At 43.1% G+C, this 15,694-nt stretch overlaps 1 protein-coding gene across 3 annotated transcripts; it reads left to right on the plus strand.

Annotated features, from left to right (window-relative positions):
- Positions 1-392: 392 nt before the first annotated feature.
- cwc22 (CWC22 spliceosome associated protein homolog) lies at positions 393-15,373 on the plus strand. 3 transcript variants are annotated; one of them, XM_070838329.1, is made up of 21 exons: positions 393-474; positions 1,412-1,468; positions 1,555-1,778; positions 3,164-3,237; positions 3,286-3,447; positions 3,656-3,895; positions 4,766-4,894; positions 5,270-5,438; positions 5,563-5,616; positions 5,699-5,834; positions 6,480-6,686; positions 6,776-6,838; positions 6,931-7,026; positions 8,030-8,111; positions 8,465-8,525; positions 11,312-11,389; positions 12,327-12,479; positions 12,604-12,731; positions 12,876-12,977; positions 13,564-13,757; positions 14,599-15,373. In XM_070838329.1, exons 2-21 carry the CDS (start codon positions 1,414-1,416, stop codon positions 15,132-15,134), a joined length of 2,943 nt encoding a protein of 980 aa, XP_070694430.1. In that variant the 5' UTR covers positions 393-474; positions 1,412-1,413; the 3' UTR covers positions 15,135-15,373. The 3 variants fall into 3 exon arrangements, with proteins under 3 accessions (XP_070694430.1, XP_070694431.1, XP_070694429.1); XM_070838330.1 differs by having other exon boundaries at positions 3,164-3,183; positions 3,238-3,447; XM_070838328.1 differs by having other exon boundaries at positions 3,164-3,447.
- The last annotated feature ends 321 nt before the right edge of the window (positions 15,374-15,694 follow it).

Consider the following 15,694-nt stretch of genomic DNA (forward strand, 5'->3'; position numbering starts at 1 on the left):
TTTAAAAAGTAATTAAATTTAGCTCATACTTAAACATCTACGGTAGTAAAAATGCAACACACACATGAATGCAGCAGTAAAATTAATCCAGAAACATCAGATGTAATAAGAAAACAAGGACCATTTTACTGCAGAATAAGTAATTTTTTCATTAGTAAGGTTTTAAATGCATCATATTTTCTCAGGATGGCTTTATTACTTTTACTTAAAGGATCTGAAATAATTCTTCCACTGCTTTCAAACTTAGGAAATAAGGGACTACACTTTTTAGTAAAAATTCTTGGAGGTTGTTATTATAATTATCCCCACTAGGGGCGACACCAAAACAGCCTCTCCCTTCGAGTCTGCGGACTTTTATTGTGAAAGCCGGAAGCGCTCTCTGACCCGGAAGTATTTCGGTTAGTGATTGTGGGAACTTTTCCGCCACAAGAGCGACTCTGATTTAACGCAGGAAAAACGTGGGAAAACAGAAAGGTGAGACGATAATAAAGTCCGCAGACAGAGTTTCTTTTCAAATACGGAAAAAGAAGAAGAAGTCTGGTGATTTCAGGCTAGCTAACTAGCTAAAGCTAAAGCGGGGTTAGCAGAGTAGCTAACTTTAGCTAATCCAAACACACACATGGCGATAAAACTGAGATGTTCGTTAGAAAGCTAGAGATAATCTTACTTTAAAAACCTGACTAAAGTAGCTTAAATGACTAATTATGTAGACATACGGACTAAATATACTTAGCCTGGTTATATCCTCACTTAGCTTAGCCCAGTTCGTTAGCTAACTTAATTTACCGGCAAATCTAAACTTCTCTTATAAGCGATAACTTCATTATTAAGCTCCTAAAAACTCTCCAGACACTTTACATAAACTTGTAAGTGTCTGTTAATGAGCTCAAATAACAAATGATGGGTAAATCTGTTGATCTCCCATTGAGACCGCACAGAAAAACAACTTGATGGATAGATATTAAACTTTCTGAAACTCATTTGATTTTATTTCTCAAGCACATAAAAACTATATTGATGAGCAGCATTTTAAATGTGAGAATTTCCTCTTTGTATATTACAGTAAATTGATTAGCTTTTGGGTTTTCGACTAAATAAAATCAATTTGAATACGTCATCGTGGGCTTCAGGTGTATTTGCTAGTGTTTTACAGGTAAAATGATTAACAGAGAAAGTAACTAACTATTTTTAAAATATTTTTCAAAGCTTTAAGTTTATCAGGAGCAGGTTGTTGTCGGTGCAACATGTATGTTAAGTTAATCCTAAATTAGAGAAATTATGTAATATTGCTGATATAAATACTTCTTTCTGCTTTTCTTTCTTCATGAGCTGATTTGTTGGCTGTTACATATTTATTTATTTATTTATTATAGTCATGAATGTGTATTTGTGATTTTCTTGTTTGTTTTAGGTATGGACTCTCCAGGCAGAAGTCGAAGTCCCAGTCCTGCGCAGAGAGAACACAGTGGTGAATAAAGCCTGCTGTCACTATGTAATGTTGATGTAGTAACATTAACAGCAGTTGATAACGTCGATCACTTTCTCCGTCTTCAGGACCTTCGGAGGGCGAGTCCAGTCCAGCGGCAGAGAAGCCTGAAAAGGCCGGCTCGGCTGAAGGAAGCCCCAAAGAGAGGCCGTCCTCTCAGGCCAGTCCTGCGGACGGTTCGCCCTCCAGGAGCTCCTCCTCCTCCAGCGGCTCAGACAGCAGCGACAGCAGTGATGAGGATGAACATCAAGGGGCTTTGAGGAGGATCAGGAGCAGCGTGGCTCAGATCAAAGTAAGCAAACCCTAATGTGAATGTTACGTGAAGTTCATTTCTTTACATGCAGTGATTGCTGTCGGCTTCCTACAGATGTTGTGAGTGTGATGTGTAGATATCAGTCTGTTCAATTTGTTTGATTGATGATTCAGTTACATCAGATAAATACTGATGTTGCATGAAGAGCTTCTCTGAATTTATCCATCCACCCATTTTCTGCCTCTTATCCGGTGCTGGGTTGCACTCAGCGCTCGAGCAGAGGGTGAAGTCACACTCACTCACTCTGTGTGAACTTTTAAGGCAAAGTATACAGCAGTTAATTTGTGTAAAGGATAAGTAACTCTTTGATTTGTACAATTACAACCAATGAGTTAAGAGCAGTAGTTAGAAAATTAATATTTTTAGCAGACTTCCGTGTTCACTTGCTATTGTCTGCCTTTTTCTCGTTGTTTTATTGCATCGACTGTGTTTCCTTTCTTACATATTAAATGCTTTGCTTCCGTCAGAGGTGTTGCTCACTGAGTGAAAAGTTTCCAGCATGCGTCTTCGCCATTTCAGCGTTAGTAAATCTGTGATTGGCCTCTCATGGTTTTGCCGGAGAAATCTGAATTACTTACCGCTGGCTTCACCTAGTCGCACCTCCTCAACCCAGTTTGGCCAACGTTAAACAAACAAAGCTGTGATGCGCTGACTAGATCAGGTCAAGCCTCACTTTTTCTGTTATCTTGGATCTCTGAAGTCTGATTTCGTGGAATATCCCTCAGGACTCTTTAGCTCACACTGTGGATTTAGCTTATTCTGGCTCTTTGAGATGCTTTGCTGTCAAACTCTGCTGGTCTGCGGTGTTTTAATTCCCTGGCAAGAGACATCAAGACATCTTTGTGAGACAGACAGACCGCAGACTAGTGACGTAAATGCTGAAAACATGTCTAGCAAATAAAAACTTGTTGAGTGACAGAATCACAAATTGAAGAGAACTGTGTGTCTTTTACTGTCATCTCACACAGTCATGGACAGATTCTCCCCAGGTACCGACAAGCTTTTACTTAAAGTAGAAACTGACCCAGACTGAACTGGAGCCTCTGTGTTTCCCTTTTATATTCAGCTAAAGTCTCTTTAAAACTGCAGCGTGATTTTGTCACAAATGCCATCATTGATTCTGCTTATCGGTCTGATTCTGATCAGTTTAGGCAGGATTTTCTCTGAGTGTGTCTGTTATCATCTAAAATTGATGAATATTTGTACAGCATTCGTTTTTCATTTAGGCTTTTCGAATAATTTGGAGCCGGTTCTTGATTCCCATCCCTAGTTTTGTCCAGTGTTCACCCTCAAGTAATATTCAGATCGTTTTAACAAGTGAAGACTGAAAGAAAAACTGCTGACACTCTTTGTTTGTTGTCCAGAGATCAAGATCCAAGTCCAAGTCCAGTGAGCAAGACAGATCCAGATCCAGGGAACGAGACAGATCCAGATCCAGGTCCAGAGAGCGAGACAGATCCAGAGAGCGAGACAGATCCAGAGAGAGAGATGGATCCAGAGGACGAGACCGATCCAGATCCAGGTCCAGAGGACGAGACCGAGATAGGTCTAGGTCAAGGGGAAGAGACAGGTCCAGGTCAAGAGGACGGGACCGATCCAGGTCCAGAGAGAGAGACTGGGAGCGATACGACAGAGGACGCTACACACGGTAACAGACAGACACACATTCCCCAAACCACGATATCAGCAGAGAGTAATATTACTGCTCCATTACAATACTCCAATACTACATCAGTAAACATGGAGGCTCAGAAACCTTCACTCTGTCTTTATATTACAAAATTCAGTGAAATAAAATAAAAAGGTAACAACTTATTATTTTTGTGTGTGTGTGTTGTCTTCTCTGCTCTGCCCAGGGATCGCTATGACGACCGGCGTGATGACAGGGGTGGGCGTTTTGACCGCCGGCCCAATCGGGATGCGGAGAGGCGAGGCCGCTCGGGCTCCCCGACAGAGGAGCAGCCGGTGGCGGCCGCCGAGCCGCCGGTCAAGAAGAGGAAGGAGGAGCTCGACCCGATCCTGACGAGGACCGGTGGCGCTTACATCCCCCCTGCCAAGCTCCGCTTGATGCAGCAGCAAATCACTGACAAGAGCAGGTAAGACTGCTTTTAATTATTTCTTTTATCGATACGAGAATCAGAAACCATTTAGTGTTGCTTCATTAACCTCAAACATACTTAAAATTCCTGCTGGTCACAATCATCCATCATTTACGTCGTTGCAAACGCCTTGAGTTGTCATTGCTTTGTAAGACAGTCGGGCGTGGTGCATTCAGTGAAACTCTGACAGCTGAGATTTGAGTGTCAGCTGTGATTAAGCTCTGTCATAAAATCTAGAGGAACGAATTAAAATGTGGTAATAAAATAGAGTAATTTGTTGGGCCAGGACACACTGAGATGGGACGTGTGCGTCGTTGAATCTGTTGTTTTTGTCGGTGTGAGTATTAACAGGTCAGAGCAGTGCGGCAGTGTGACATTTAGAAAGTCAGCAACACATTCACGGTTCACAGCAAGACTATGATCTGTCATTGTCATTTTGACATCATACTAGCAACATCAGACACCTTTCACTACAGTTTCAACGGCAGAATATGATACAGACATGAAAAAACGTAGACTTTTTTTGTAAATCAATTCCTTAATCGGTTTCAGATTAAAAGCTCTTTAGCATTTCTGTGGACAAATCCCTTCATTTGTTAAGAAGGTTTTTATTTGATGGTCATTATCAAAGGCAAACTGTGTAGAAAGAGGCAGGCAGTGTGGTATCCAAACATGCTGCCAACACTTGAACGCACCACCCTGGCAGACTGTAAAACAGTCGGTGCACCCACTTTTTTAGTTTTAGTTGACCTTCAAGCTTCTCTGTTCCAACTCTAAACTTTAGATGTGTTTCTGAAATCTCGGCTCCATATATTATATATGTGTGTGTGTGTGTGTGTGGTCACTGACGCTCCGCCCTCTGTGCAGCCTGGCCTATCAGAGGATGAGCTGGGAGGCTCTGAAGAAGTCCATCAATGGTCTGATCAACAAAGTCAATGTGTCGAACATCGTCAACATCATCCAGGAGCTGCTGCAGGAGAACATCGTCAGGGGGAGGTGACGATAATACACACTAACTAACAGCTTCACATCAACACTCAGTGTTCAAGGATTAATCATTTCTTGGCTGCTACTTACTAACAAACACACACGGGTGAAGTGTTAGAAGTTCATGGGACACTTTCAGATGAGAGGGAATGTATGCAAATGATGTAAGTTTAGTTTCCAATAAAGTGTCCAAATAAATCTGATGATGATGATGATTCATCATCATCATCATCATCAGATATATTTGGACACTTATCAGCTGATTTGTTGGTTTTGTTAAAATCACACGTCCTCGTTAGAGCAGATGATTTAATGGAGTGAACATGGAGTTTACTTCTCTGCTGTCTCCCTGACTGTCTGTCTCCCTGCCCGTCTGTCTGACAGGGGTCTGCTCGCTCGCTCGGTGCTGCAGGCTCAGGCCGCGTCTCCGATCTTTACTCATGTCTACGCCGCCCTCGTCGCCATCATCAACTCCAAGTTCCCTCAGATTGGAGAGCTGATCCTCAAGCGGCTCATCCTCGCTTTCAGGAAGAGTTACCGCCGCAACCTCAAGGTACCTGTCTGTCTGCCTGTCTGTCTGTCTGTCTGTCTGTTGATTAGTGGCTCAGCAGAAAATATCAGTGCTGTTGTAGATGTCAGATTACTGTGTTAAAACCAGTCTGTCTTTTGTTTTCCAGCTTCAGTGCCTGACAGCCTCAAAGTTTGTGGCACATCTCATCAACCAGAACGTGGTACGTCCTGCTGTCTGACTGATTCTGTTAATGGAAAGTTTGAGTGTCGGTGTTCGGCTCTAATGACGTCTGTCGCCTTCAGGCCCATGAGGTTTTGTGTCTGGAGATGCTCACTCTGCTGCTGGAGCGTCCGACCGACGACAGCGTGGAGGTCTCCATCTCCTTCCTGAAGGAGTGTGGACTCAAGCTGACGGAGGTGTCCCCGCGAGGAATCAACGGTACGCTGAAAACTCATTACCATCACTGTCCTCGCAGTTTGAGATGATGACAGCGGGTAATCATCTCAGTTTAGAGCTGAGATGTTGATCGATTTTAATCTGAGAAATTAAGAAGCAAAAATGAGGAACGTTCTTTGGTCGTAGCTTCTCAAATCAGAGTATTTGCTGCTTCTGCTTTTGTTATGATATTACAAATCTGATATCTTTATCTAACTGACGTCCAGCGAAGGACATTTAATCATGACTTGAATTTCATTTAATTTTAATTTCCACAAGGAATCTGGGGGAAAATGATTTAAATTTGACCAATCACTGATTGTTAAATGTGGAGCAGCGGTGACCTGAACGCTGGACACTTGTGACCATAAAGTTTCCGCTTCAGTCCCCACAATCTGGATTAACTGGCTGCGACAACACAGACCGGTAGTCTGTGAGACTGTCCTGGATAAACTCAGTAAAAGAAATGTAATAATCCACTTCTGTTAAATAAAAAAAAAAAAAACAGTAACACTTAAGGGACTTGGTTTCCCCTGAAGGTTTCCTCTCAGGCAGAGCTTCTTCTCAGACTGCATGCCAAAACATTTCCAGAAAGAGGTCTAAAAATAGATTACAAATCGTAGCTGTTGTGCCCGTCTCTCTTTTCAGCCATATTTGAGCGCCTCAGGAACGTCCTCCACGAGTCGGCCATCGACAAGCGGGTCCAGTACATGATCGAGGTGATGTTTGCCATCAGGAAGGACGGCTTCAAAGATCACCCGGTGATCCCAGAGGGCCTTGACCTGGTAGACGAGGAAGACCAGTTCACCCACATGCTGCCGCTGGACGACGAGTACAACATAGAGGACATCCTCAGTGAGCACCGGAGAGGGGGAGGGGGCGGGACTCTACCTGGCTCCAGGTGTGTTTATGTCGCCCTAACGTGTGTCTGTGTGTTCACTCAGATGTGTTCAAGATGGACCCAGACTTCCAGGAGAACGAGGAGAAATACAAAACAATTAAAAGAGGTGGGAGTGCAAACACAAACGTCACACTCGAACTGTCCAATCAGGTGTCACTTCCCTCTCGGTTTAACCAATCGGCTGTCACCTCCCGACAGACATCCTGGACGAGGGCAGCAGCGATTCGGGGGAGGAGGGAGACGGCAGCGATGACGATGAAGATGATGAAAATGAGAACGAGGAAGAGGGAGAAGGTGAGACAGATGGGCTTTATCTCTCAAATTAAAGGGACATTCAACAGATTTTACTGCTACGCCTGCGATGAACTGTTTTATGAGGAGGGAAACGGCTACAAACACATTTGTTAAAGCTCAGAGTGTTTGGAGTAACACTGAATGTAAACATAACTCTTGTTCGTCTACGAGAAAACTCCACAGAAGAAGGTACAAAACCTTTATATCTTGTTCTGGCTGGGAAATATCACCTACAATTTACCTTGATAAAGATTAATAAGTCAAATCTTGTGCTAAAGATTCTCTGCCCCCACCGTCCAGCTCTTTATTCATTATTTGTACTGAACAACAGGTATGTGTAATTAAATCGCTTATAAGAGCTACATGGAGCAAAGCTGTCTTAACTTCTGAAGTTTGGTTGTCATCTAAAGTGTTGAGAAGTTCATTGTGGTGGTTTTACACCACAGAGGAAGGCCCAATATTTATTGTATTATAGTGTTATGAATTGCTTGAGTAAGTCATTACCAACGATAATAAAAAAAAAAGAGTTCATGCTTCTGCATTTGTTTGGTGCTCGAAGCATCGGCACTTGCCAACAACGACTGTAGACAGATGTGGAAGAATTTTGATAATGATAATGTCATGAAATGTGATGGCAGACATTTGAAGAATCATTTGAAAACCTCAACTGAAGCTTTGAGTTTTAAAATAACATAAATAACATAAATAACATGTATAAGTAGTGTGTTAATTAGTGAGCGTATGATGTAGGCAGAGTCTGTCGCCTGTGGACGGAGACAGGCTAGCTGTTCCCCTTTGTTTCCAGTCTTTATGCTAAGCTAAGCTAACCATGCCGTGCAGATACCAGAGTGGGATAAATCTCCACAGAAAATAAGTGCATTTCCCTGAATGTTAAGTAGTTAAATGGAGGGAAAGTCCAGTGTTAAAGCCTGTGTGGATAGATGGAGGTTAACGGACGCCTCACTGACCTTAAAGACGACCTCCCTCTCTCTCTGTTTCTCAGATGAGAAAGTCACCATCTTTGACCAGACAGAAGTCAACCTGGTGGCTTTCAGGAGAACCATCTACCTCGCTATTCAGTCCAGGTACACACACACACACACACACACACACACACAGTCAGTGACTCAGTTGTCTCTCAGGGTTTTGGTAGTTATTTACAGCTCCTTCTATATTTGATGGGCTTGGACTAATATTTAAAGCTGTGTGTGTGTGTGTGTGTGTGTGTGTGTGTGTGTATTAGTGTGTGCGTGTGTGTGTGTGTGTGTGTGGCCTAGTTACCATGGTTTCCTTGAAGAACAGTTCACAGGTTTGGAGAATAGGATGAAGCACTGAGACAGACTGTGAAAATTACACACACACACAGTTACACACATGAAGTCACTGAGGGACAGTTGATTTACTTATTACTTATTTTATGAACTGATTGTTTCTGCAGTTTGGACTTTGAGGAGTGCGCTCACAAACTGATCAAAATGGATTTTCCTGATAGCCAGACGGTGAGTCCACACACACACACACACACACACACTCACACTTGGCCAATGTAAAGAGGCTTCAGTAGCACACACACACACACATTTATGAGGTTAAATATGAAAACTCGTCTCTTTTTTTTGTTTGTTTTCCACCCAAGAGGACTGCGTTCCTCAACTGAGGATGAATCTGAAATTACGAATGACTGAATTATGGACGAATAAACAAGCTGACACACAGTTTTCAGTCGTTAACTAGAAGCGTTGGAACGACAGCAGCTGGACATAAAATCTAGAGCTGAGATAATTAGACGATGGAGATAATTTATCATCGTTTTACTCACTTATTAAGCAGAAAACGGCCAAAATGGTTCCATCATCTGAATCAAACACTCCGCTGACCACACAGAGGCGCCGATTAACAAGATAACAAGTGGAAAACTGAAGTAGGGATACTGGAATCGGACATCAGACTCATACTGACTCATGTTCAGGACTGAAACGTTGCGATTTAACGGTTTCTTGTAATGCTTCTAATGCTAACATAACTTAGCATCACTCCAGATGAGCAGGTGGGAGGAGGAAGAGGTCTGAACGATGGTGAAATACCGGCGTGGCCTCCAAAACCTCCGGTAACTGCACCAACAACCAGAGGGCAGACGACGCCTGAGCAGAGCAGCTCCTTACTCCGCTGTCGAGAGCCATTTTGATGGTCTTATCCACAAAGTAATATCACAAAAACGCTGTTATTAAACAAAAGAAACACAAAACTGCACAAGAACACAGAACATCTGAACAGACAAACAACCAATAGAGTGAAAGTCAACAGTCTTTTAAAGGGTTTGAACACTTTAACTGGTGCATGAATAATTATTATTCCAATAATGAATAACAGGTCAGTACATTTATATCCATGCATTTATTTGTAAAGCTTTGTTTTACAATGTTAGGAAAGCAATATTTAAGTCCGGCCTGATGTTGCCTCACATATAAAACAATGATCCCAGTCATTTCAGCACAGGGAGGCATTAATCAATCGCTGTAATCGGATTGGTAGTTTAGGCACTCAGATACCGAGTACCGGTTTGATACCCAAACCCCCGGTTTTGGACTTGTGTCTGAAGAAGTCGGATCGGTGTGTCCCTGAATTAAAGAACGCAGTAGAGGAAAGTGTCTGTGTGTCTGTGTGTCTGTGTGTCTGTGTGTGTGTGTGTCTGTGTGTCTGTGTGTCTGTGTGTCTGTGTCTGTGTCTGTGTGTGTGTGTGTGTGTGTCTGTGTGTCTGTGTGTCTGTGTGTGTGGTCCTGAGGCCAGATTGTTGGGACAGTAATAGTTGCCTTCAGACGTTGACAGTTGCTGGTCAGCTGTGTGTGTGTGTGTGTGTCTGTGTGTGTGTGTGACAAACATTATGCGTCAGAGGACAATCAGCTCTGTGTGTTGCAGTTTTTTGTATCTCTGTGAGGACCAGTTTGACCTTCACACTGATGACGTGCGGCTCCGCGACACCTCTCCAGACAATCAGCGTCTCGTTTATAGCCGCTGATCCTTGTTTGTTGTTTTTTTTTTTCTTCCTCGGCTGAAACGACAACTTCTGTCTGACAGATTTCCTCAGAAATGTTAGAGTTCCACTTTTTAATATTTGACCAGTGAACTGATGATGGTTCATGTTTGAGGCTTTTTCACGTCCATATTTTAGTGACATGAATCGTAATTGTGGCTGAATCTCACACAGTGTGACAGTGTACTTGTGTGTGTGTGTGTGTGTGTGTGTGTGTGAGAGAGGTCAGAGCTGATGACCTTGTCAGCCAGAGTTTCATCAGCATCAGGACTGAATCACTCAACACAACAGCTGGAAAACACAAACACACACACACACAGATGCTTGTCCTTGTCCACACTCGTCCTCACGCGCTCAGCAGCCGCACTGACTGAGGTGTTTGTTGAAGAAAACCCCATTTCCATCTAATCACAAAGCATTTACATCAAAATCAACAAGTCTTAAAGCTTCTCATGTTCACCAATTTAACCAAAAACACTTCTCAGCCGACCTTGACTCGCTTTTTCCCAACAGCCGATCTCAGAAGTCGACTGTTTCCTGGATTAAACCTCAAACGTTTACACATGATGATGATTGACGCATGCTCAAAACGCTGATTTCACCAGATTTCTTAGTTTTGTCCATAAACTCATCAGGAAAATGTTTACTGACGTAATAAATCAAGTCAGGCGTCGGCTCATTTTCTCATAGACTTCCATTCATTCAGACTTCTTTTCTGAGCTGACGGATGCACATTTAAAGCACTTCCACACTGGCTTCACTTTTCAGACCCGAAAGCTACGTTCACTCCCTTTTATACAGTCTGTTGTCTGTTAGTGAGTTATTTTTTTATTTTGATCATCATTGAGCGTCTCCTCACAGCGTCAGTGGTCACGATGAACTAGAAACATCAGCGAAACATGTTTTGTTTTTTTCCCTCCTCTTATGAGCTGGAAAAAGGTGTTAATCCATGACCATTTCTCAGAGCGTCTGAGGCTACGATGCGTTCAGGGAACACCTCTAGAGATTCATGAGAAAACGTCTCTGCCTTGAGATGTTTTCGGGGGGAAGGAGGCCCTGGTCGGCGTTGACGGCGACATCTGAGGATGTGTCATCACAGCTGCTCCAGCCGCTGTTTCTCCTCTCAGATTGAGCGATGATGCAGAGTCTCACCGAGGCTCCAGACGACAGCTGATGAACGTGATCTGAGCGTTAAAGCGTGATTTTGTTGTTAGTTCCCTGTTTGAATAAGTTGTTTTATGTGTGTGTGAACAGAAGGAGCTGTGTAACATGATCCTGGACTGCTGCGCTCAACAGAGGACCTACGAGAAGTTCTTTGGTCTGCTGGCCGGGGTGAGACACACACACACTAATATTATCAAACATGACACCTTTAAAGGTTAATTCACCCAAATTTACAAAAAAACAACTTATTTTCTGTCGATAGCTTTGATTTTGTGTGTCCACGATTTGAGATTTGAGAGTTTAGTTTAGCTTGTGGTGCTCTCAGTATTGAGAAATCACATTTAGAAAATTCATCATCAGCAGCATCTTGTTCCAGACACGGTTTACTCGTTACTGTGGATCATCCAGAACACAGATTACATTAACATGCACAGAATATTACAGGTTTTGCCCTTATTCTGAAAAAGACAATATTCCTACCAAACTGATTACATGGCTAACGAAAAAGAAATGTTTTCGTTTGCATGCACACTTTGATTAATTTGCATCAAGTCAAAATATGGAGAGGTGGAAAAGCTGGTGCTTCTTTACTTCTTTAGGTAAAAATAGGATTTTCTCAGACTTTTCCACTGATTGTGTTCCTGTTTGACCATGCAAACACAGCCTCCCCCTCTCATATGTGCTCGTATCCGAAAACCTGTTGATATCCAAGTCTTTCAATAAAACCAGGCGACAGAAATTTGGGCTTTTCTTTCCACCCAGGCCTCCTGCAAACTGTTGCCTAATTAGTTTGTCTCCAAAGCACCGAGCTGATTTTAAACAGACAGGAGGTCGTGGGTCCTGTACAGTAAAAACCCCGACTGAGACGCATATTCTAAATGTGCTGTAAACCTGTTCAAAGAATTATCCCAAACATGTCCTTCATGTCTTTAATCAGAAAATTCTGCACTCAGAATAAAGCCTAATTGAGAAAATCCAAACAGAATATTCTACGTCAGGTTATTGTCATATTTGGAATAATAGTGGAGCATTAGAGTGCATGTAAACACAGTCATTTACATGTCCAGAAAAATGTAGTGATTGTTTTGTGTGTGTGTGTGTTTAGAGGTTCTGTCTGCTGAAGAAGGAGTACATGGAGAGTTTTGAGGGGATTTTTTCAGAGCAGTACGACACAATTCACCGTCTGGAGACCAACAAACTGAGGAACGTGGCTCGGCTGTTCGCTCACCTGCTCTACACCGACTCTGTGCCCTGGAGTGTAAGGACACACACACACACACACACACACGGAGACATTAAATCCAAGGTGTTTGCTCTGTGTGGTTGATTCATTCTCTCTCTCTCTCTTTCTGTGCTGTGCCTGGTGAATGTCTCTCGACCAGGTTCTGGAGTCGATCAAGATGAGCGAGGAGACCACGACGTCGTCCAGCAGGATCTTTGTGAAGATCCTTTTCCAGGAGCTTTGTGCCTACATGGGCCTCCCCAGACTCAACCAGAGGCTCAAAGACACGTACGAGCTCACACACACACACACACACACACACACACACCTATATTTAAAGATAGATACGTCTCTAATGCTGCTATGGACAATAAAATATGAACAGTATATTTAAACAAAGATGTAATGGCAGATATTTTGTGTGTGTTTCAGGACTCTGCAGCCGTTTTTTGAAGGGCTTTTTCCTCGCGATAATCCCAGAAACACTCGCTTCGCCATCAACTTCTTCACCTCTATTGGACTGGGAGGCCTGACGTAAGGGACGCACACAAACACATCGTATATATATATATATATATATATACACACACACACACACACACATCCTGTGTATACACAACATGGCCAGAAACCTTGTACTTTACCTCCAAATGTGACTGTTGAACATCCAAATCAATGGGCGATAATCTGCTGCTATAACAGGATATCTTCAGGTGTTATAATGTCTTTAAAACATTTAGTCTCTTGTAAAAAGGCCAGACTATATTTTAAAAAGTCTGCTTGATGCCTCTAGAGCAGGGGTGCCCACACTTTTTCGGCTTGCGAGCTACTTTTAAAATGATCTACCTACATTAAAAACGCTAAACATATATTTATTTATAGATATACAAAAGGGAGACAAGAACAACAAAGCTGAGCAAAGTAAACACACATTTAACTCAAACATAGACATCTAACTTCTATGTACGATGTAAATATAAAAGTGTTGATGTAAAAACTAGGACAGAAATGTGTAAAGACATTAGTGCAAAGATGGCGGAATAAATATTGAATGTTGACTGTACTCCATATATTCCATTATATACATACATGTCCCATACTGATATTCTTTCTCTCTCAGGGATGAGTTGAGGGAACATTTGAAGAACGCTCCCAAGATGATCATGACTCAGAACCAGGACGTGGAATCCTCTGACTCGTCGTCCTCGTCGTCCTCCTCTTCCTCGTCTGACTCCTCCTCCTCAGACTCCTCCAGCGACTCAGATTCAGACTCCTCAGACTCGGACTCCTCCTCCAGCAGCAGCAGCAGCTCAGGTACATACATACTTACGTGTTACAGCCGTGTGCCGTCTGCTCTGTACACCGTGACCTCTGTTCTCCTTTGAGGAGAAAAAAAAAAAAAAACTCAGAAAGAACAAACTCACAACAAAAAAGCAGAAAATAACTGTTTTATCGTTAATCTTATTGTTATACGGTTGATTAAAACGACTGAAGGATCACATGGTGCAAATAAAAGTGCAAAAACAAATGTTGAATGCAAGTACTAACGTTAAAGTAAAAAAATATTGACGCACGGCCACACAGTTGTGCAGAAAGGATGCAGTTATGAGTTCAAAGGACACAAATAGATCCAAGTGTCAGAGCTCCGGTTTCCCACAGAGGCGGCCTCAGTGAATGTATCGTGACGTCCTGGCGTTATGACGTTTAGTCTGTGGTGATAATGCAGCTTTCTGTGGACACCTAGAGCTCTATGACGCTTTACACGCAAACAGGGAGTGGGCTTGGAGGAGAGGGTTGGACTACCTGTTAAATTTTTTGAAAACGTGTTTCCGTTACTTGATTCTAGCTTTCAGTTGTGCTTTACTATGAAACAAGTTAGCACCAGCATGACCCCCAACAACCGACTCTGCCGTCACTGTGTTTACTCGTGAGTGGAACGCAAATAAACGCAAAGGCGAGTATTCCTGTCACGTTTTATGAATCTGAAAATGAGCAGAAAACGTCTCCTTCAAGGCCTCAGAGGTCCCGAACAGTTTCTGTTCTGTGGCATCAGGAGTTAAAGTTTGCTGCCTCTTTAAGAAGAAATGGACAGGTGAATGGATGAGTGATTGATGGATTAATAGATGATTTCTTTTTTTTTCTTTTTGTCCTCCAGACTCAGACAACAAACACCGTAAGAAGAAGAGGAGAAAAGAAAAAAGTGAAGAGAAGAAGAAGAGGAAGACGAAAGAAAGGAGCAAGAAGAAGAAGACGAATGACAAACCGTCGGACAAGAAGCGAGGCGGGCGGAAGGATCACGACAAGGACGACGACAGAGACGACGAGAAGCAGGCGAGGAAGGACAGGAAAGGCCGCGCACGTGAGTCGGAGGAGCGTGAGCGCGCACGTGACGGCGCCCGCCGGGGCAGGCGAGACGAAAGAGTACAAGAAGAAGAAGAAGAACAGGAGGGGAGGAGACGAAAAATGGACGTTCAAGGCAGACAAAGGGACGGGGAGAGAGAGAGGGAGAGGGAGAGGGAGAGGGACGGGGAGAGAGAGCGGGAGAGAGACAGGGAGAGGGAGCGAGGGAGAGAGAGGGAGACTGAGGAGAAGAGGGAGAGCGAGAGGGACCGAGAGAGGCAGAGGGATAGAGAGAGGAATAAAGAGAACAGAGACAGGAACAGAGAGAGAGAGGAGAGGAGGAGGAGATAAAACTCTTCATCCCTCCGTCCTGAAGCAGCAGTGATGGACTGATGACTGACAGACGAGCGACGCCTCCGTCTTGTCTCCTCCTGTCTCCCCCTCTTCTTTACCTCATCCTGGTGTCATGGATTTGGGACCCATCTCTCTCTCTCTTTCTCTCTTTTTGTCTGTATTTTCTATTATTGATTTTTGTTGTCGATGAAATCCCCCCAAAAAAAGATTAAAGGTGTTTCAGATGTTTTTTTTAATCTGTTTCTGTTTCAAGCTCTCAACCGTTTGCACAATATATTTTTTCCCGTTCTGCCGTGACGTTTGTGGACCGCCGCTCTGAAGCCTCGAGTCTGGCTTTAAGGACGTCGCCATCTTGGTTTTTTTTAGAGCCAGAAGTGACATTTGTTCCATAAAGACGGCCCCTGATTGGTTAGTCACAACGTAGTCCCGCCCTAAAGCGTCTTGCTTCCTGGTCTATTTTCCTCTAAATGGGACCAACTACTTTTTTACTTTTTTTTTTTTTTTTATATGAGTGAACACAAGAAAATCATCTTGAGGACATACCAAAAAAAAAAGAA

The sequence above is a fragment of the Pempheris klunzingeri genome, chromosome 10, assembly GCF_042242105.1.
Source record: "Pempheris klunzingeri isolate RE-2024b chromosome 10, fPemKlu1.hap1, whole genome shotgun sequence".
Lineage (NCBI taxonomy): Eukaryota > Metazoa > Chordata > Actinopteri > Acropomatiformes > Pempheridae > Pempheris > Pempheris klunzingeri.